This window comes from Macrobrachium rosenbergii, chromosome 51, assembly GCF_040412425.1.
Source record: "Macrobrachium rosenbergii isolate ZJJX-2024 chromosome 51, ASM4041242v1, whole genome shotgun sequence".
NCBI classification, from domain to species: domain Eukaryota; kingdom Metazoa; phylum Arthropoda; class Malacostraca; order Decapoda; family Palaemonidae; genus Macrobrachium; species Macrobrachium rosenbergii.
Genome location: NC_089791.1, coordinates 75,611,408 through 75,635,447, shown reverse-complemented (window position 1 = coordinate 75,635,447; position 24,040 = coordinate 75,611,408). Strand labels below are relative to the sequence as shown.

At 35.2% G+C, this 24,040-nt stretch overlaps 1 protein-coding gene across 4 annotated transcripts in view; it reads right to left on the bottom strand.

Moving 5' to 3' along the window:
• Window positions 1–24,040, bottom strand: part of lig (lingerer) — a 409,731-nt gene that overhangs the window by 105,646 nt on the left and 280,045 nt on the right. For all 4 annotated transcript variants that reach the window (XM_067095720.1, XM_067095719.1, XM_067095721.1 and 1 more), the window contains one exon: window positions 988–1,156. In XM_067095720.1, the coding sequence (XP_066951821.1) occupies window positions 988–1,156 (169 nt within the window). The remainder of the gene's footprint in view (window positions 1–987; window positions 1,157–24,040) is intronic.

The window sequence follows — 24,040 nt, the reverse complement described above, 5'->3', positions numbered from 1 at the left end:
TTACATGTAAATATACAGTATTTATAAACTACCTTTACATGTTTGCTCATTACTACTTTTTGCTGATAATCTGTGTATTACATTTAATTCATCAAGAGCACTTGAAGCTGACCACAGCGGACTGTGTGGTTGTTTTCAAGAGTAGATTTTTTCATGTCCATATATACAGTACACGTGCAAATGGACAGAGGTGAGTTCAGAACCAGTTGTGACACATGAGCAAGTCTTAGAGGGCATAAAAAAATTGTTACCTTGGGAGCACTGTCCAATTGGAATTTGGGAAAGTACTATCACAGAATGGTAAGATTCACAGCCAGGGTACAGTAGGTAGATGGTATTACAAAAGAATTTGGCTAGATGTGTTATCAACAGGCAGTAAAAAAAGACTGAGGTCTAACAGACTGAGATGGCTTGGACCATAAGCAGTGAAGGAATAATGAACAGCTGATAAGAATAAAAGTAGGTAAGTAGTAGCATGACAAGACCTGTAGGTAGGCCCAAAAAATCATGGAGAAAGGGAATAGGTAAAGGCCTGAGACCTCATGGGAGATTGGTAAGAATAAGTACTTGACAGAAAAGAATACTGACAATTTATTTCATATCTCACTCCTATAAAATTGTTTATGATGATTATAATTTTGAAGAAATTTTATGTTAACATTCACTGTCTCACTCCAGATCCTAGCATCTTGGTGATAACTAATACAGATTTTTCATGGGCTCCGTTAATAAATCATCAAATCCTCATCAAAACCAATCAAAATCTACTCATCTGAGGACAGGTCACCTCGTACGTTTTCATCACACTTGAATAATACCCATTCATTGTTTTATATATTTTTTTTCTAATTGATATAGACAGAGAATCATAAAAATTTGACCATCTTAGGCAAATAGTTTTGGATTTGGAAAAATCCACTTTCATCTACAATCCCAACGAAAATTCTACTAATTGAGTAGCATCTTTAAAAGAATAGGACATCATACCCGGAACTGAAGGTTTAGAAGGCTGTACTGGAAGTGTGGGGGCTGAATTTAAAGTAGCTGACAACACCGCAGAGCCTGTACTGCTGGTCACATTACTACTAACAGTCGCACTTGTTGATAGCGTGCTCGACAACCCTGAAGCCCCTGTTGAGGTCTGCTCTCCAAAACTCTAGGTAAAGGAAAACAGAAAAAAATGTTTAAAATAACTCTGAAAAACACAGTTTCACTATCCAATTCTGTACCCATCTCATCAAATACACCACCACTCAAGTAATAATGTTCCCTACATAAAACCAACTAACCAACTTCACCATTCCCTCCCTAACCGCCAACAGATATTCTGGGGTTTTGGCAGGGCATTTCAACTAGTTCTGATGCCCTGTCTGGTGACCTCCTCATCCCATTTTCCCAGGATTGGGATGAACTGAAAAGGTTACAAACTCATTTTGAATATGACATCCAAATCATTCACAATCATATTCATTCTACACAATAAGGACTGTTGGAAGGGTTTGGCACAGTTGGGTGTCAAGTTACTTAAACACAATAAAGGCTTAAGAACCCAACCTTTAATTATACAGACAGACACCATGCATAAATGGAGTCTTACAGTAAAAAACATAGCTATCAGTGCTTATAGATTAGTCATTCAAAACCTTCCAAGAAATCTTATATAAACATGGAAACCCTATCTAAACTTCAATGACCTTTGAGTAGCTAATGAAAGCAAGGACAGTACACTTATTTACCACATTATTTTATGGCATATTTTAACTTGGTCCACCAAAGATGCAGCTGTTATTATTTGTACTTTTATTTTTACATTATCCTAATTTCTCTCTACAATCCTGTTAACTTTTTCCTTTACAGTGACTTATCAAGTACTTTTTACAAGTTCACTGTCAGAAATTTAGCCATCACAAGGAAAATTTTAATGATCTTCTCTGGTGTAAAAAAACATAAGATTCAAGATACTGCAATATTTAATATATTGATGCAATGGATTAAACTATTTGTCTGAAAAACAGAGTATTGAGACTACTGAACTACAATGCAAACAATAAGACATCTGCAGCAACATGATGGTACTGGACCATGACAGAAATATGTTCAAACTAGAACCAGTATTTTACCAAAAATGTTAATGGGTTCCCATATCACATGGAGACAAAGGATTGATAAAACTCCAAAGATGCCCTGCCATACAGCTCAAACCTGATGCAAACAATTTAGTTGTATTTGGCACTGAAGTCTCAAGATTTACTTAACATGCCTTTGCAAATCTGGTAAGTCTGATTTTTTGACAGCCAATGATTTATAGGCAACTGTCACTATACAAATGCATAACAAATGTTTGATTGTTCATTAAGTTGAAGAGTTTCTCAACTCAGTCAAACTAGTCATCCTCTAAATGCTTGTGAAAGCAGCAAATTTTCCTTTTTTTTTGAACCCTACATTATGACTTATATGTAATCAATATACTAAAAAAAAATGGTATGTACGTGATGTGTGGATGCATTTGCCTCCTCATAAGACCGAGACTCATTAATGTCTAACTAGGTGTGCATATGCATTTGCCTCATCCTATAAAACTATGACTCACTCTCTTATTACTGTAATGTGTAACTAATTCGAGTGCCCTCTCTATTTACTACAGAAAAAACCACACTGTACTTTGTAACATTTCTAGCTTGGATAGAGCTGCATGAATGGTAAAATAAAAAAAAAATTATATCACAGTCATATCAGTCTAAAATAATACACACACACACTTCGGTTCTTTACACACAAGCGTTGTCATTATAATAAAAACACAATGCAATAATAAAATCATAGAGTGACAAGAGGAATATTTACCTTAGAAGGACTATTTTTAATGCAAACCTATTCTATCTACAGACATGACTACCAAAAGAAAAAAGTGAATGTTTCACTATGCAAACATGATAAAAGGTTCAAAATACCAAGTTAGTAACTCTTCTGGGATTTGACCTTGAATTCTGGTTGTATTCTGAATAAATACATCAATAACTGGCAAAAGGAAATCTGAAACAAACAGTTGTACTAGCAAAAAGTCCTCCCTTAAATAAGTGGGAAAATATTCATATACAGTAAATCCTTTAGTCTGTCCAACTGGAAAACTTTAGTGGGCAGAGTCAGGCATATATCTGGTATTTCCAGTTCATCATATGCCTAAGTAGCTGCAAAATATATATAATTTTACATAAAAAAATCCATAAGCTATGAAATATGAAATTTCATACAATTTACTGACTTCAGAATTTCCTAACCTAGATCAAAAATTTTCTTTCGAATGCTTTTTCAACACACAAGAAAACCAGCAACAGTTATTTCTGCCTTTTATTCTATTTGATTTCAGTTGTCTCACATGTCTGTTTTGGTTTAACTTGGTCCATATTTAAGTAATAATACTGAGCATGTAGGGCACTCTTTTATGAAGAAACCTTTGTTATGTTTGAGTGGCTAGGAATACATCCAAATAAAGCCCATGTTATAAATGCCTAATCCAACTGCATGATAATGGTTGCCTGTACAACATTATTCTACAAATTTACCATCAGCATTATAGCACTTCTCAAGCTGCTGAATAGTACAAATCTCTGTGATGGTATATCTTTAATAACTGTTAACAGTTCATCCTATTGAACAAAATTCTGCTGTGAAAATAGTAGCATTGTTAACCCTTAAACGCCGACTGGACGTATCGTACGTTGACTAAAACTGTCTGTCGGGTGCCGAGTGGAGCGTGCGATACGTGAACTACAAAAATTTCAACCGGTCAACTTTATTTCGACGAAATGGTCGAAAAATACAATTGTAAGCTAAAACTCTTACATTCTAGTAATATTCAATCATTTACCTTCATTTTGCAACAAATTGGAAGTCTCTAGCACAATATTTTGATTTATGGTAAATTTTTGAAAAAAAAAAAAAAGAAAACTTTTTCCTTACGTCCGCACGGTAACTCGGTCGAAAATTTCAGAAATTCTTTCGTCATTTTGTCATAATTTTTGCACTGTTTTATATTAGCCGTTACATAAAGTTTTATATATGAAAATGTGCACAATTTCATGTAAAATGCAACAAAAAACAAACCCATGGTTGTAGCTTTTATCAGTTTGGGAATGTTTTCATATAAATCACGATAAGTGCAAAAATTTCAACCTTCGGTCAACGTTGACTCGATCGAAATGGTTGAAAAACACAATTGTAAGCTAAAACTCTTACATTCTAGTAATAGTCAATCATTTACCTTCAATTTGCAACAAATTGGAAGTCTCAACACAATATTTCAATTTATGGTGAAGATTTTGAAAAAACTTTTCCATACGTCCGCTCGCAGCGGTAACTCTGCGAACATCTCGAAATTCTTTCGTGCTGTGCGTAATATTGCTTCCGTTTTATATCAGTTGTTACATAAGTTTTATATGTGAAATGTCGCGCAATTTCATATAGAACACAACAAAAAATAATCTGGTTGTAGCTTTATCAGTTTGAAATATTTTCATATAAATCCTGACATTAATTTTCAACCTTGGTCAACTTATTTCGACCGAAATGGTCGAAAAACACAATTGTAAGCTAAAACTCTTACATTCTAGTAATAGTCATTTACCTTCATTTTGCAACAAATTGGAAGTCTCTAGCACAATATTTCAATTTATGGTGAATTTTTGAAAAAAAAACTTTCCTTACATCCATGCGGTAACAGGTAACTCGGATGAACATCTCAGAAATTCTTTCGTCACTTTGCCGTAATGTTTGCACCGTTTTTCTAATAGCCGTTACATAAAGTTTTATATATGAAAATGTGCGCAATTTCATGTAGAATACAACAAAAAATAACTCATGGTTGTAGCTTTTATCAGTTTTGAAATATTTTCATATAAATCACGATAAACAGAAAAAATTTGACCTTTGGTCAACTTTAACTCGACCGAACTGGTCTAAAACTGCAATTGTAAGCTAAAACACTTACAGTCTAGTAATATTCAATTAATTACCTTCATTTTGCAACAAGCGCAGAGTCTCTAGCACAATATTTCGATTTATTATGGTAGATTTTTCAAAAAAACTATTTTTCGTCCATGGCGTTGCGAATTCATGCATCATTTTTGTGATAATATTTTCTCTGTGTTGCTTTGATCGTTTTACAATTTGTTATATACCAAAACCATTGCAATTTAGTGTACAATACCATTTTACAATTTGTTATATACCAAAATCATTGCAATTTAAGTGTACAATACAAAGAAAAAATAACTCATTAGCTTTGACCATCTTGCTCACAGTGCGATTTGTATACAATTATATATGAAATTTTTTTTTGCGCCGTCATATATTTCAATATTTATGTATGATAATGATATTTTTTCATTTCTGATGGTTGCATGCTAAACTTCAGGCAATGACAAAAAAAGGAGCCAAAATGAACTGCAATCTTAAAAACTAGCGTGCTGTGATTTTTTGAAAAAACTTTTTTCAGCAGCTAACTCCCAAATGCCGCCCGACACTTTGGCAGACACTTTTGTAAATAGAGGCTCGGCGTTTAAGGGAAAAAAAAAACACTGTTTTGCTGTTGGGGTGATAGGACTGCAAATCCCACAACTGATGTATATTGCATAGTCTTAATTTTCACATCTTATTTGTTCTAGTGCATATTATTTATGTTTCGGGTGTATGTATAATTTTCTATAAATATTTCAAGTGTGTACAAGTTTATACCTTACGCAAAATCCAAGATGGTAGTTATGTTATTGGGTGAAATTTTATATTTACTGACTTAGATAGCCTACTGGCTCTTAAATAGGAAAAGTGGTGAGTGTGTTCATTAGCAAATCTCTTTGAAAAAAAAAAAAAAAAAAAAAAAAAAAAAGTTTTCTTTTGGTGAATCACTTGCATGTATTATTATTACATCACAAAATATTACTACGTCATGACAAAGAGCCAGATGAGGCTCACCACATCCAACTTGGATAGAAGAGTTTGGGAGAGACTTAAAATCCCCAATGCACATTCAGAGTTCATCACTATAAACTGGAATCAGACTTTTCCCAGTTGTACCCAGGCTAAACTGTATATCTGACATCCTTAGTCTAAAATAGATACAAAAGTTGCTTTGTATGGTAGTCTACGATGGTCTGTCAACTCCCAATTTATGAAATTTTTATTTATCATGTTTCATGCTTTCCAGTTTGGATGTGCATCACAGATTAAGCCTTTGAATTTTGCTCTGACTTGCGGGAATGTGATCATCTTGAATTCCATGTCATCTTTTTTCATTTAATTTTTTTTATAAAACTTCACTGCTGTGGTCTTTTCTAAGGAGAAATGGACACCTACTGATTAAGGCCCATGTCTACTTTTATTATGTCATTGCTGATGATATGCTAGACAAGTCTTATGTTAGACGCTGTGTAGCACACAGCAAAATCATCCATGTAAATATTTTTTATTCCGAATGGTAGCTGACTACTATGAGTAATGTCATTTATTGCTATGAGTAATGTCATTTATTGCTATGTAAATAAGGTGCTACAAAAAAGATTTTCCTGTGGAACTCAAGATTTCATGTAGAAAGTTAGCATGACTATCATCAATTTGCACTTGAAGGGCATGGTTTGTCACTAAACGTTTCCCATGAAAACTGGCAAGTGACTACATATGTTTATTTGTAGAGTTATACCTCTGTTCACAAACTTAATTCATTCAAGGGTGCAGTTCATGACCTCGAAAGTTTGTGACCTGAATCAATTTTTCCCATTTAAAATAATGTAAAGAAATATTTCTTTCAAACCTCAGAAACACATTTTTTTCAATTTTTTATGTTTTTCTGGGACAAAGAATATAGGCTTAGATTAAAATAACCTCAATTATATATAAATACAGTAGAGCAATGAGATAACGGACTGTGGTACAGGCAGTCCCCAGTTACCACCAGGCTCCATTACTGGTGATCTAGTTTTACGGGGCTTGTCTAGCGACAAAAATCGGCAATTTTTGGCACCGAAAATCACCGATTTCTGCTTACTGACACTGATAATTGGACATTGGCACTGATACATACCTAACAGATGCACTGATAACTGAAAATTGGGCTTTTCGGCACCAATAAGCCCCAAAAATTGCTGAAAAAGCACCAAATATCGCCAATTTTCAGTTATCAACACACCATCAGAAAAGAACCCCTGCTGATACCCAGGGACTGCCTGTATATTGTATTTACAGATACATTGGTGTGAAATGGAAATATCAATTTGAGGGGTTTCGCCTCCAGATCGAGTGCCAAACTTTTTTTCAAATCAGGCACTCTTAATGGGTACACCACTTGCTTACCAACATCCCTTGAGTTATTGTTATTGTTTCTTTATTAATTTACATCGCTTTTATCTCTAAAAATTATGCTAAAGCTTTTACTGTCCTGCAGTTTATATTAATAAACAGCTGCTTACCGATGTTAGTTATCGTAACTAACACATTTACTAAGAGTTGCGTTACAGTTGTCTTGTTAAAAACTTGCTTATTTTCAATGTGCTAATTCCATAAATAAAATTCAAATACATTTTTATTCATCTGTCACACAATGGAGAAGGTGTTAAGAAAGTATGCTACTCACTTCCAGCAGTAGGTATTATAGCTGTGGCTAAAGAAACAAATAATGGCACTTCAAAACAATTGGAGGCAAAAGCAATGCCTGAAACTGACAAAATCACATGTACTTCATTTAATTTATTGCATTTATAAGTACAGTAGTTGCAATTTTTAAACACAGATTCAATAATTTGCAAAAGAAACATCTCTCTGAATTAAGTTTCATTCGGCAACTAAAGACAGTGATGATGTTGGTACAACGCAATTAGCTGATGATTTTTAGAGTGTAAACAAAACCAGAAGGCAAATGGCACATGATCGCTCTGTTCATATTTTGTAACACGATATGACAGTAATGCATGCAATATGATGATGATACAGTTAAAAACCAGTTTCATGTTCCATCCTCCACTAAAAAAAATTGGGGCGCTTTCAACAGACCCTTTTGGGGGATGTTTGTGTGTTCATGGCCTGAAGCATGGTTCATGAACAGGAACAAAAACTTTTACATCTGGTTCGTAACCCAATTTGTTCATCAACTGGACTGTTCATTAACCGAGGTACCACTGTACATTACTGTTTTTAATACCAAGTACCTCACGTGGTATCTGGTACATAAAAGAAAACAGCTATTGTTACATGTTTATATTCAAATCCTTACCAGACATGGTCTTCCACAGTGTACTGAATCTACAGTAGATCTATTGTTTTGAGATCCACAATAAGTAGGAGTCAATATTTTTGTTTTACTTATGTCCAATACAAGTTGTCTATCTACTCTTTTCTATAACAATTTCCATAACCATCTTATGGAAACTGGTATGTAATTTTTTAAATTACTTGGGTTTTTTCCTGGTTTGGAGTACGATAATCGTGGCATAACACATCACTGGGCCCCCTCTTTGTGGAAAGTCCAGTAGGTTGATAGGGTTATCAGATAATGATCTAGAGCACCCTAATGGATGACCTCCTATCATTAGTCATCAGTATGTTAGGGGCGTCTGACAGCGACAAAGGAATATATGCACATGACCAAGGCTGGGGCCTGTGAAGGTCGATGGTGAGAGAACTGAAAACACACACGTGACAAACACTTTCCTGGTTGTACCTGTGAGGGTGACAGTGAATGAACACACACACACACACACACACACAACTAACAGTTTCCTGTGCACACGTGGGGGTGGACAGTGAATGAACAAATGAACACACACACACGTGACCAATGCTTTCCTGGGGATGCCTATGCAGGAGGACAATGAATGAACATACACACGCAACAATGCTTTTCTCTTTGTCCCGGTGAGGGTGAAAGGTGAACACACGCCTGAAGGTTTCCTGTTTGAGCCTGTGGATGTGGGTCCTTTGTTTTTAAGTTGTCTGCCCAATGAAGATATGTGCTTTGCTATCATCACAATATTTTTTGTGTTTGCTTTTGCATACAAAAGTATAAGAGGTTATTTATCTTGTGAAAATTTCTTACTAAAATGTACAATATGATAACATTATTTAACCCTTAAGGGACGGCATAATTTATCAATGTGCAGCACCCCAGACCGGGGAAACTTTGAGGTCGGCAAAATAAAGAAAAAATCACATCAATGGAATGTGAATGACACGTACATTCACAATGTATAAATAAAAAAATTCTAAAAAATTTTCCCTACCTTCCACGAGTTGAAAATTACTATTTACAACCCCTTGTGGGACACTCATTTACAAGACAATCAAATTTTGCAACTTATATATGTTTTCTCATAAATAAATTTGTATTTTGTAAAGTATTATTACTGCTCTACGATATCAAAACAGATGAGAAATAAAAGCAGTAACAAATTTTTGGCACATTTTGTTGAAAAATATTCACGTAAATTTCACGAAAGGAAGATTCAGTAACTTTTTTACTTTTACGCTTTTCTAATATTTCTTTGCATTTCTTTGTAAAAATTTTATTTACAACCAACACACTATCATAAAGACAAAAACAAAAAACAACAGCAACCCCTTCATATATTTACATGCAAATTTACAAAAAGACTCATGTGAGAGAGAGAGGCAGTACTTTCCCAGCAAGTCTAAGCATTACTGATGGCTGGAAAGACGTCTGTGGCAACACTGGTACGACTCTTAGGTCAGTATAAAAATTGCCATTAGTGAATTTATAGCCTATAGAAGTATTGGCGCCTCTGTCTCGCCCAATTCTCACCACATCGGTGTTGCGTAATATTGTTTCACACTCAGGCTCAATCCGTTCACCTCCCCAATCCTGCTTTACTTCACACTCAGGCTCAATCCATCCCTTAAGGGTTAATGTACTTGCAGTACATACAGAGTTAATTTAAAAGAAAAAAAAAAAAATTTTTTTTAATGTGTCACTAAAAGTCATGTGCCTATAAATGACGAATTGATTGTTTAAATAGTGTAACTGCATGCAATTCCAATTAGAGTGACGCATAGAATTTCCAACAATAATTTCAGTACAAAAAACATTCCTTACTTTTTTTTAGTGATTGCACAATGCTTTGCTTCATTGTGCAAGCATGTGCTCAAAAATTCTAAGATTAAAAAAGCTGCATAATTACACTGATATGTGTACTGCAGAATATAAAATCATTCTAATCAACACAAAAAAACACTGCTTTTTCTGTGATTTTGCCATTCTTCCTTGTTTCATTGTGTGAGCATGTGTTCAGAAATTCTAAGATTTGTGATTACAATCATAGTTGCATAGTAAACCCTCTGTATTCGGGGGGGAGGGGGGGTATGCATACCACAGACCCCTGAGAATAGCTAAAATCCACAAATACTTAAAACCCTTCTAAAAACTCCTTAGAACTGTCCATTTTGATAGTTCAAACAAAAAAACTCTAAAAATGCTTATACCTGAGTATTTTAATAGTTTCATCTCAAAATGTGCATTTAGTCATGAAAATTATATGAAAATGCAGTAATTAATGAATAAATCTCAGTGAAAAATACCACGAATGGGCAAATTTTCCGCAAATAATGTGTATATATGTTCCCTAGAGAAATCCGCCAATCGGTGAGTACAAGAATCGTGAGAACACCAATACGGGGGTTTACTTTACTACAGAAGAGAAACTCATAAATACGGGTTCCTTATGTAAATTTTTTCCAAGTTATTTGGCAATGCTTCTGTTTCATTGTGAAAGCAAATGTTCAGAGATTCTTAGATTTGTAGTTACAAGAAGTGTTATTACAATTATAAGTGTACTACAGAATAGACATTCATTGTTAGATGAAGGTATAAAAAAACAGCTATGTGAATTTTCCATTTTAAATAATTTTGTTGTGATTCCTTGCTTCATTGCTCAAGCACATGCTCTAAAATTCTAATAATCACAGTGAAAAGGTATGTAAAATGAAAATTGTTTAAGATATGTAAACTGAAAATTGTGAAAAGGTATGTAAAATTAAAATTGTTAGTCCTATTTTTAAAACAAATATATTTTTCCATTTACAGCAAGTTACTTTATTATAGCAAAATGCTTCATGTTACTGATGAATCGAAGTGCAAGAGGAAGCGTTTAACCATTTCTCAGAAACTAGGCCTGCTGAATAAACTAGAAAAAGAGAAATGGTCTGTTTCTTGGGTTTTCAAGCATTTTTGCAGCGAATGACACATGAAAAGCAAAGGATGTCTTCTGTAGCTCTGCCAAAAAATTAGTTGGATATTGCAGAAGAACATACTGGAATGGCAAAACACAAGGCCATGTATCATACCAAACATAAAACCTGTAAGGATGCTGCATACAAGGGGTTTTCAGAGCAAAGAAGTGTTGGTGTGATGGTTTGGGGAATGGAGATTAAGATGGCAGCAGCAAAAGAAGTGTTGGTGTGATGGTTTGGGGAATGGAGATTAAGATGGCAGCAGCAAAACTTGCCAAAAAAATGAAGTTGCAAGACTTCCACAAATCCAATGGGTGGCTATGGCATTTCCATAACAGACAACGGGTTACGTGATACAAGTGGTTGGAGAAGCAGTGAGTGCACTTACAGAAGAAATAGGTCCTTTCTCTCAGAGGCTGTTGGATTGAATAACTGATTATAGCTACTAAAACTGGTGTCACAACACCTAGGTTACTGACGCCGTAATAAATCAAAATAGGAAACTAAAAAATAAATTAATAAATTTGAAAGTTTCATATGAAAAACATCTAAAAACATAAATATATGTATAATCATAACTATTCACATACAGTATAAATATTACATATGTATACAATTCAAAATTTATTGAGGAGGCCATCCTCTCTAACAAAGGTGCACAACTGCTCTATACGACAATCCTCACCGAGAATTGTAACGAGGATAAAATATCCTTCTCTGTCCAGTCTCCAAGAGAGGAACCTATGTCTACAATTCCCATGACTCAGACATTTGACCAGCAAAAGTCTCAGAGTCAAGGGCACAATACAGTCATCACAGAATGGAGGATTTTCGTCGGACATCAACATTGTTTCTTGTCTCCTTGGCATAAAAGGACATGACCAAGGAGACACTGATGATGTAATACTGCGCATTTTTTTATATTTTTTAAAAATATTTTCCCTAAGGGACTGCCAAAGCATTTTAATTTTCTGACCTACTGGAGTATATACATCCCAATAAGTGTTTTAGGGAGGTGACTGATGACTTTGCAAGTTGATCAGCTTGCTTGTTCCCCACCATGCTAACTAACATGGGAAGGCACCCAGCAAAGATCACTTCTTTGCCTCTTCTCTTCACTAAAATCAACTATTCCAATCTCTCAAAAATCAGTGGGCTTAAAGAGTTACAAGATCCTAATGAATGAAGAACACTACTCAAGTCACAATATATGGTAAAACTATTTCCATTCCGGGTTAAAATTTTCTTTAAGGCCTTTATAATTGCATGCAGTTCTGCTGTAAAAGTAGATGCAACAGATGATATCTCCCGCTTCTTTATATATCAGGGAAGGCCACTCCAAAGCCGACGCCAGCATCTGACTTTGAGCCATTGAGCCATCCGTGAAAAGTATAACAGTTATGTTGCAAGAAATGATCTAAAAATATTGACCACATGCCTCCTTGGACAAGTCTGTCTTGGTAAAATTAAAATATCTACAAGACTTTACCTCTGGAAGGTTCCACGGGGGCTAACTGAATACCTTACTGGTAAAATCTTGGCATGTTTAATTCCCTGATAATACAATTTACTCTAGAAGCAAATGGTTGAGGTTGCGTGAGGTGATTTTCATAAAACTGCCAAAGCCTTTCATATCCCGTACAATCGCTGGTTAAAGACTTAGGGAGCCTCTGAAATCTGTACCAGCTCCGAACCAGCATATAGCTGGTAATGAAGATCCAGAGGCATCTCACCAGCATCTACAAGCATGCTCTCAGTGGGAGATGATTTAAATGCTCCTGTACACGATCTTACCCCACCATGATGAATTGAGCATCTTACGGCTATTAGGCATGTTGTAAGATCACTTTGAAATTAAACTAAAGGGTTTTAGGATGATAGTTTAAGGTATAAAATAGGCAGTCACAAATGTTTTTAGAGTAGCGCTCAACTGAGTTATGTTTACAACGGTTAAAAAACTTATATCTTTCTATCGACAACTCTCCCTTTCTATCTATCTATCTGTCTGTCTGTCTGTCTATCTATCTATCTATCCATCTCTCACATTCTATGTATCCTTTGTGTAAGAGAGAGAGAGAGAGAGAGAGAGAGAGAGAGAGAGAGAGAGAGAGAGAGAGAGAGAGAGAGAGAGATAAGTGTTTTTAGAGGGGTGTTCCAAGTTATCGCAGATTTTTCCTTAATACGAGTAGTTGTAGTCCCTAACCCCCGTGATTACCAGGGACCCACTTTATAACAATGTATACAATTTTATATATTTTAATTTTTGCTGACTGATCTTAAGTGTCATAAACATACATACTGAGTGTTATACATATATATTTTTTTGCATTATGAAAAAAAAAAAAAAAGCTGTACAGTCAAAAGTGATGCATGATGAAGTATTACTGTATAGCAGAGGTAGACAATCTGTTGCTCGCGAGCACTCTCCTGCTCTTTGATAGTCTGAAACTGCTCTTCAGGGAAAGTGAATTTGGTGCTCGTGAGCAATGAAGCAGCAAGTTTCATAATTAAACATTTATAAATAAATACATTATGAGTTGATTGTCACCCACTGAAGAAACTGATTTTGAAAAGCCAGCAGATACTGTTCAAAGCCAAGGTTCTCACTAGATTATATGTTTATTTGTAACAATTTCAGTTAACCACTTTATTTTGCTAAAACAATTACAGTTAACCCTTAAACGCCGACTGGACGTGTCGTACGTCGACTAAAATTGTCTGTTGGGTACCGAGTGGACGTACGGTACGTCAACTACAAAAATTTTTTTAAATGTTCGCGGAAAAATAGTTATAGGCCTAGTTTGCGAGTTTGCGAAATATTTTAAATCATGCGCCTTGAGGGATGCTGGGAGTTCACGGATCACACTGTTGTTTTGTTTACAAGCGTTACCCAGCCGCGCTTGCGTGAATTTCTTTCTTCTCGCACTAAAGAGCATCAGCAACGCATCTCAGAAATTCTTTCGTCACGTTGTCGTAATTTTTGCACCATTTTATATTAGCCGTTACATAAAGTTTTATATATGAAAATGTGCGCAATTTCATGTAGAATACAACAAAAAATAATTCATGGTTGTAGCTTTTATAAGTTTTGAAATATTTTCATATAAATTACGATAAGTGCAAAAATTTCAACCTTCGGTCAACTTTGACTTGACCGAAATGGTCGAAAAACGCAATTGTAAGCTAAAACTCTTACATTATAGTAATATTCAATCATTTACCTTCATTTTGCAACAAACTGGAAGTCTCTAGCACAATATTTCGATTTATGGTGAATTTTTGAAAAAACCTTTTTCCTTACGTCCGCGCACAGTAACTCGGCCGAAAATCTCAGAAATTCTTTCGTCACTTTGTCGTAGTGTTTGCACCGTTTCATATTAGCCGTTACATAAAGTTTTATATATGAAAATGTGCGCAATTTCATGTAAAATACATGAAGTTAATGTAAAAGGATGAAACTAAATGAAAAATTTCATTCAGCATTGTATGCGCATGTGCAATACGATGCACAAGCCAGTCTGGTGTTTATGGTTGCTCACCGCCATTAATGTCGGCTTCTCCGCAATGGAATTATCGAATTTGGAATTACAGAAGCTGTTAACCTCGTTAAGAGATGATCAGAAATTAATATCAGATCGCAAAGCAAAAGTTGAAAATGACATAGCAGATGTACGATCCACACAAACATGAGGAGATGTGATAAATAGTGCCGAGTCGGCGGGAACGTTGCATGGCAACACAGCAGTGGCTGGGCCGCCTAGTACTCCCAATCCCTCCAACGCTGTGGGAGCAGTCGGGTACAGTCCCCAGGTGAATCATCTCACCAGTGAGGACACACACACATCCATCCAAGATGAATATCAAGCCATAAAGGATAAGACATCGGCAGTCAAAATTCCTCAAGAATTAAGAGTATCCACGTCGAAAACTGGAATAAAGAAAGAATCTACGATCATGGCAAATATTATCGCAAACTCGGCAAAATACATGGAAACAACGATCAAGTTAATGTGGAATATCGAAGATATTTCGCATACTCAATTGGTTGAAATATTCACCGTCTTGAAGGCCCACACAGATTATCTTCGACAGGAACAGTCTGCCCTTATCGTGGCGGGACAATTCGGTACTCAAACCTCGCAATTATTTAGAAACCTTAAGGGGAGCGTCCAGCGACCCATGGGGTCTGGAAACCCATTTTTGATTTATGACGGTTTTGGGTAGAAAAACCACTCTACTTTAAGTTTCAAACAATTTTTTTTATGAAATTTGTATAAATCATGGCTAAAAAGGCTTCAATCTACACACTTATCTATGCCTCCTCTAGCACAGAACTGGGGGTCGCAAGCAACACTAATCCGGTAGGGAACTTTTTCTGTCCTGAGTACCTGAAAATTTTTTTCTATAGTCTCTCCCTAATTTAGAGATCTGTTTTCCTAAATGAACTTGACCTTTTCTTTGAATGATCTGAGTTTTCTAAAAAACCAAAGATAAGCCAGTAAAGTAAGTTCTGTTAATTTTCTTTGTCTTTTTCGTAGATATTTGTAATGATTTTTGCGTCATTATCATATTCATAGTAGCATAAGGTAATAGAGATGATAATCAAGTAAGCTAAAAGCGTGAAATGTGGTCAGTGATAAAAAAGACAAATGTATAATCGCCCACATGCATTGTCTGTTCACAGTGTTTATCTGAAGTTATAATTTTTCAAACTTATGTATACTGAATTCTATTCAAACAATCTTAATAAAAATTACAGTATATGTTTATAAATATGGTTTCTATATATCCTCCAAATTTCAAGTCTCTAGGTTTACTTTAGAATTTACAGAAGTAAATGTAGTATATGAAAACTTTGAAGCTAGTTTTCTCAAAACTTAAGATTTTCGGTTAAAAATTAATTATACTTTTTTGTTTATCGACCGATTTTAGTCGTTCAAAAACCAAATAATAGAGCATTAAAATGTCTAAATATTCATAGCACAGAATTTTTAAATTTGATTTTTACCTATTGAAATTATCGATTAAAAAAATAAAAAAAAATACTATGTAAAAAATATATAATAAAAAAAAACTAAAATTTTTTTTAAAAATCCCAGTAATTAGTTTTTAGTAGAGAAAATTATCTTTCAAATGGTTTTTGAATGAGAAAAATCGATTGAAAAACAAAAAAGTTTATTGAGTTTGAAAAACCCCATTTTCCCATAAGGTTAATGTAAAGTGGACGGTCCCCTTAATAGAGGAACGTGTAATTTAGATGACAAACAGCTTGACACACTCCTGAAAGCCGTTCAAATAACCAGTCACAGCAACGATCACACGCGCCCTCAGTTGGCGTTCAGGGGTGGCTGAGAGGCCGCGGACAGCACAGCCATCAGCCAAACGCCGCGTCAGCCAACGCGGACAGCTGGCGCGCCACCGACGCGGCAGCCACGACGCGTGCGGATGAGTAGCCCCATTGTTCAAGGTTATGGCAAATCTTTCGAAACACAGTGTTCTCTGGGATAAATTAGATGTGCCGAATAACGTGAAAGATTGGATTGCAAACGGGGTTTATATTCCTTTTACCCGAACACCACCTTAGTGTGAACTTGCAAATCATTCGCTAAACAAAGATGAAAGTGCATTCGTTGATGGAAAAATTAAAGAACTCTTAAGTAACTCTTACATCAGTAAAGTGAGTGTGAAACCAAAAATGTATTACACCATTAGGGTGCGTTAAGAAAAAGGGTTCAGAAAAATACCGATTAATTAATGATATGAGAACAGTGAACCAATATATAGATGTACCAAAAGTCAGATATGAGGATCTATCTATCTTACCAAATATTGTGCGAGAAAATGATTGGTTCGGAAGTGTAGATTTGAAAGACGGATTTCACAACGTTCAAATAAAATCAGAATTTAGAAAATATTTTGGCTTTCAATGGAATGGTATAGCCAATTCACTTAAGGTTGATTCTTGGGCCTAAGAGACGTTTGTTTGGCGACCTCTGATTGGCTGGTACCAGGAGGCAGGCGACTCGATCACTGTCTCATTTTTACATATGTAGCTCAGAAAACTAGCAATATATTTAAACATTTCCTCATTTATCTCACGTTTTGCACAAGATAGGAAAGTTTTGGTCATACCATAGGATTCGGTATTAATTGTACCGCTAAATATGATTTCCTGAAATCAATAAAAGAAAACACAAAGGAATTACAACGAGTAAAAGTGAAGAGAGAAGCATTTAATTCTTTATACCCGTTTTCACTTATCATCGGATTTTGCATCATTCATGCGATCAAGATAAAACAAAACTTGGGTTTTTATACAATAAATTCACCCTGAATACTCTGGTACTTTCAGATTTTAGATGCGTGTGATATGTGAAGAGAAAATGAAGAATATGCCTTACTATGTTGCAACCGTTCTTGACGTAATTTGCCAAGAGACAGTGATGATGATCTGCAAGACACCATGTTGGCCGTCTCAGCCGTTGACAGTTGCCAATTAGCGATATGAGAAGTTTGCAGTTTTGACAATATTTGCTGTATATTATTGTCATTACATTTTCTGTAAATAAATGCACAGAATTCCCATTATGACTGTCGAACATTTTCACTCCAGTATTATAATGTGTATGTCTGTATGTCTGGACATATCTGCTACGAAAAAAAAAAAAAAAAAAAAAAAAAAAAAATCAGATGGACACATCTGGATATGTTGGGTTCAATTTAGTCTAGAAATTTGCATACATACTGTAGACTACATGATAAATAACAGGCCTACATAATGATGTGTGCATTATTATGGCCGCGCATTTCTCTGGTCAATAACATCAAAAGCTTATTTTTCATATGTTCATTCAATGAACGAAAGTACATTTTTTATTTTTTACCATAAAATCTGTTGGCGATGTCTAAATTGAAGCCAGCATATCCAGATGCAGGCATCTGATTATTTTTTTTTTCGTTATCAGATTTGCCCAGACATACAGACATATACAGTATAATACTGGAGTGAAAATGTTCGACAGTCATAGTGGGAATTCTATGCATTTATTTACAGAAAATGTAATGACAATAATACAGCAAATATTGCCGAAACTGCAAACTTCTCATATTGCTAAGTCAAGAACGGATGCAACACAATAAGACATATTCATCATTTTCTCTTCACATATCATACGCATCTAAAATCTGAGAGCACCAGAGTATTCAGGGTGAATTTATTGTATGAAAACCAAGTTTTATTTTATCTTGATCGCATGAATGATGCAAAATTCGATGATATGTAAAAACGGGTATAAAGAATTAAATGCTTCTTTCTTCACTTTTACTCGTTGTAATTCCTTTGTGTTTTCTCTTATTGATTTCAGGAAATCATATTTAGTTGTACAATTAATACCAAATCCTATGGTATGACCAAAATTTTCCAATCTTGTGCAAAACGTGAGATAAATGAAGAAACATTTAAACATATTGCTAGTTTTCTGAGCTACATATGTAAAAATGAGACAGTGAGCGAGTCGCCTGCCTCCTGGTACCAGCCAATCAGAGGCCACCAAACAAACGTCTCTTAGGCCCAAGAATCTACCTTAAGTGAATCGGCTATAGTTCCTATCAGTGGAATGTTTTAAATTTTGGTTGTGCTATAAGTCCTTATTTATTTACCAAATCTTAAGACCTGTGGTTAAATATCTGCAAGAAAGAGGCATAAGGTGTATATTATATGTTGTTGATTTCTTGATTTGTGGTAGTATTTTGAGCATAGACAGTAATATTAAATTTGTAGTAAAAACGTTATTAGAGTTGGGATGGAAAATAAATTATGAAAAATCACAATTAAAACCATGTAAAAACATTGAATATTTAGGACTAAAGTAATACTTCGATCTTCCACGATTCGAGTTGCGTGAATTCACACACACACAAACTTTTCACTGGAACCTAACTAATGGGCATACGCGATTTTTTCACAGACACGAAATTCTCGAGAAACCCTGCAGAAGTGGGTGTTTAATTTTTGAAGTAATTTACAAGTTTTCATGCTTTTATGTGTAAAATCTGAATAAAAAATGCATTTCATTCTTTTATGTGTAAAATCTGTATGGAAAATGCATTTCATGCTTTTATGTGTAAAATCTGTATGAAAAATGCATTTCATTCTTTTATGTGTAAAATCTGTATGAAAAATGCATTTCATGTTTTAATGTGTAAAATCTCTATGAAAAATGCATTTCATGCTTTCATGTGTAAAATCTGTATCAAAAATGTATTATTTTTATTTTTGTACATTCATAAATATGATGCAAAGGTAATTTCAGCACATTCACTTGGTGTACTTTTACAAGATGTGATACCCATTTGCAAAGTTACTGCACTTTCCAAAGATGATACCCCTGCAGAAAATGCTTGTTTAATGTTTGAAGTACATTTATAAGTTTTCATGCTTTTAACTGTAAAATCGACATGGAAAATTTATATTTATATTTCTGTACATAAATATCATACAAGTATTATGTCCATTTGCAGTCTTTGTCACAAGGACTTTACATGACCTTGAGATGAGGTTGTTCAGTCGCACTCATTTGATAAAATGAATTCATTAATGTAATATCAGAGATGTAACTAAGAGTTGTATGTGTCATTCTTTTAAAATTACTCTGTTCACCTCGGAGAAAAGTGCTGGTGCAATCTGTATGTGCATGTAATTACAGCACGTTCAGTTGGTGTACTTTTACAAGATGTGATACCCTTAGTTACTGCATTTTTCAAAGATGATACCCCTGTAGAAAGTGTGTTTAATTTTTAAGTTTTCGTGTTTTTAGGTGTAACATCAGAATGGAAAATTTGTATTTATATATTTGCGCATAAATACGATACAAAAGCAGTACAGTTACTTTATTACAGTATCTCTCTCTCTCTCTCTCTCTCTCTCTCATTCGTAGTTAGCGCTCAAACATACTTTTACAACTTATTATTTCTCTGTACGTCATTACCTGTACAGTATATGATTTTAAATTGATTGAATTTTACCTGTACTGTACTACCTTCTACGAACATTATGTACATGTTTTCGATATTTTATGGAATTATAATTTTGTTATGACTGACACATGACGTTTTGCCTAGTGACGCAAAGAAAACGACTTTTACCCTAAGTGACAAAGAAAACGGCATCCCATGAATTAGGGGTAACATTAGTATACATACGCACCTACTGTAAATGCGCTATTTTGAAACTGTGCAGTACTCAATTTTTATGTCAACCATCTACTGTATTCCTTTTTAAGGGTAATAAGCTAAATTTTAAATAAAATTACACGAACTTTAGTTCATTTAAAAGTTAGCTTAATACTTTGGGAGCATGATTAGGGTCATATTTAGTACTTAAACTCTGGAAATAAACATTTATTAGCATTTTTTAAAGACCATGCCAAACTTGCGCGAAAATTCACCTTACGAGGGCTCCGGCACCTAACCTCGCGTAAAGGTATGACTGTACTAATAGAAACTTGCACTCCTCATGGTGCCAAAGCAAAAATAAATAAACTCAGAAAAGATATTTATCAAATACTTAAATCTAAGTACATATCCGCTTGGGTTCTTGCTAAACTAACAGGACAGTGTAATTTTATTAGTAGAGCAGTTTTACCGGGTAAACTCATGCTTAGAAATATACACAGGTTATTGAAAACCAAAACAACTTGGGAATCTATGTTAGAACTTGCTCATGGTTCTATCGAAGACCTTCGTTGGTGGAGTGATTCTATGACGTCATGGAACGGCAAGACTCTCCTGCCTTCCTCCGTGACCGGGCAGCTCATGACGGATGCGTCACATATCGGCTGGGCTGCCACTACGAAGACCAGGCCACGTATGGCACGTGGGACGCCCACATGAGCCACCAGCACTCCAATGTGCGAGAACTAGTCGCGGTTCTGCTCAGCTTGAAGGCTCTATTACCGATATTAAAGTCCAAGAGCATACAAATATTATCCGACAATGTCGCTACCGTGGCTTATATCAATCAAATGGACGGACCAATTGGAAATCTAACGGATATCAGCAAGCAGATCTGGAAAATTGCTCTAGAGGACAACATAACCCTTCACGCCCGACATTTGAGCGGAAGGCGGTCGAGAGCCGCGAACTCTCACGGATGGAAGACAAGTAAGAGTGGTTGTCTCGCCCAATGTTCTATCTATTGGATTCAGTGTGGGGACCTCATACAGTTGACAAATTTGCCTCCGCCCTCACAACGCAACTACCAACGTACAATTCAAGATACTGGGACCCAAATGGTATGAGAGTGGACGCATTGCCTCAATTGGATTGGCATTTAGAAAACAATTTTGTAAATCCACCGATTCGGTTACTCGACCGAGTATTACATCTCATCCAGAATCAAAAGGCGCATGTGACGGTTATAGTCCCATGGTGGCCAGCTCAAACATGGTTTCGAACGCTGCAATCTCTGTCAATCAGTCCACCGATCAGAATATACAAACATGCAATTATACAATTAAATCCGTTGTTACCGTAACCGCTAAGCAACCATCGATGGAAATTGTATGCTTGGAGAGTATGTGGCAACAACGCGCACTCAGTGAGGGATGGTCGCTACAGGCTGCATCGCGCCTGATGTTCGGATGGAGTAAAGCAACACCCTACAAATACAACTGTCAAATTCGGGAAAGTTAGAGATATATGCAGTGAATTAGAGATAATTTTCCCGCCATCCAGCTCTTCAGCATTGGCAGATGTGTTGATAGTGTTATCGACTAAGAGTGAACGACCAGCGTCTTTAATTAATTGCACTGTAGCAGCGATGAGTCATTTATACTTTGTATTGCAAATGGACAATCTGACTTGTGATACTATGATTAAGCATTTGACATCTGGATTAATCAAGACATCTACAACGAAACATCGAGAGAAATCTGAAGTCATGCCTATAGATGCTTTTATGGATACTACAATGCAACAAGTGTAAAACAACTTAGATTAAAATGCATCAGTCTACTAGAGATAACATCTATGCTACGCCCGTCAGACATAGCTCCAAATGCAGTGCAGGTGGATGAAGAGGGCACAGTAAAAAATTTCATGTTCTCCCGAGACCAGGTGACATTTAATGACAACGGCACTATGACTATGGTTATTCATGGCATCAAAAATATTTGTAATAGAAATTCCTACAGCTTCGAATGAGAACATATGCCCAGTTTGAACATTGAGGGAATATATTAATAGGACAGAAACATTAGTGAACAACAAAGGCCCTGTGTTCTTAACATTGAATAAACCTTACAGAGCATTATCTAGTGCTGCAGTTTGAACTATCTTGAGTGAAGCAATAGGCTTAGTTGGTTTGGACACTAAGAAATTTACAGCGAAATGCTTCCGTCCAACTGGAGCCATGAGAGCAGTAGAAAAAGGATTCGACCCCAATGTAGTTCAGAAAATTGGTCGATGGAAGACTACATCTGTATTCTTTGAACACTATGTCCATTCTCGTGTGCCAAATAATTTCACAGATGGATTACTCACAAATTAAAATATTTTCTTAATTTTTATTTGAATCTCACTAAGATGCACATTCAAAAAAAACTTATTTTTGTTTCATATTCGTTTTGAATCCTTTTACAATTAACGTAGGTTTACTAAAGTGAAGTTAATGTAAAAGAATGAAACTAAATGAAAAATTTCATTCAGCATCGTATGCGCAATACGATGCACTAGCCAGTCTGGTGTTTATGGGTGAAGGCATTAGCAATTATTATTTTGTATTACATGTAAAATTAACCCTTACACGCCGACTGGACGTATCATATGTCGACTAAAATTGTCTGTTGGGTGACAAGTGGACGTACCATACGTCGACTACAAAAAATTTCAACCTTCGGTCAACTTTGACTAGACCAAAATGGTAAAAAAACGCAATTGTAAGCTAAAACTCTTACATTCTAGTAATATTCAATCATTTACCTTCATTTTGCAACAAATTGGAAGTCTCTAGCACAATACTTCGATTTATGGTGAATTTTTCAAAAAAACTTTTTCCTTACGCCCACACGGTAACTCTGCCGAAAATTTCAGAAATTTCTTTTCGTCATTTTGTCGAAAGTTTTGCACTGTTTTATATTAGCCGTTACATAAAGTTTTATATATGAAAATGTGTGCAATTTCATGTAAAATACAGCAAAATACAACCCATGGTTGTAGCTTTTATCAGTTTGGAAATATTTTCATATAAACCACGATAACTGCCAAAATTTCAACCTTCGGTCAACTTTGACTCGACCGAAATGGTCAAAAAATGCAATTGTAAGCTAAAACTCTTACATTCAAGTAATATTCAATCATTTACCTTCATTTTGCAACAAACTGGAAGTCTCTAGCACAATATTTCGATTTATGGTGAATTTTTTAATAAAACTTTTTCCTTACGTCAGCGCCAGAAATTCTTTCGTCACGTTGTCGTAATGTTTGCACCATTTTATATTAGTCGTTACATAAAGTTTTATATATGGAAATGTGTGCAATTTCATGTAAAATACAACAGAAAATAACTCATGGTTGTAGCTTTTATCAGTTTTGAAATATTTTCATATAAATCACGATAACTGCCAAAATTTCAACCTTAGGTCAACTTTAACTCGACCGAAATGGTAAAAAAACGCAATTATAAGCTAAAACTCTTACATTCTAGTAATATTCAATCATGTACCTTCATTCTGCAACAAACTGGAAGTCTCTAGCACAATATTTCGATTTATGGTGAATTTCTGAAAAAAAAAAAAAAAAAAAAAAACTTTTT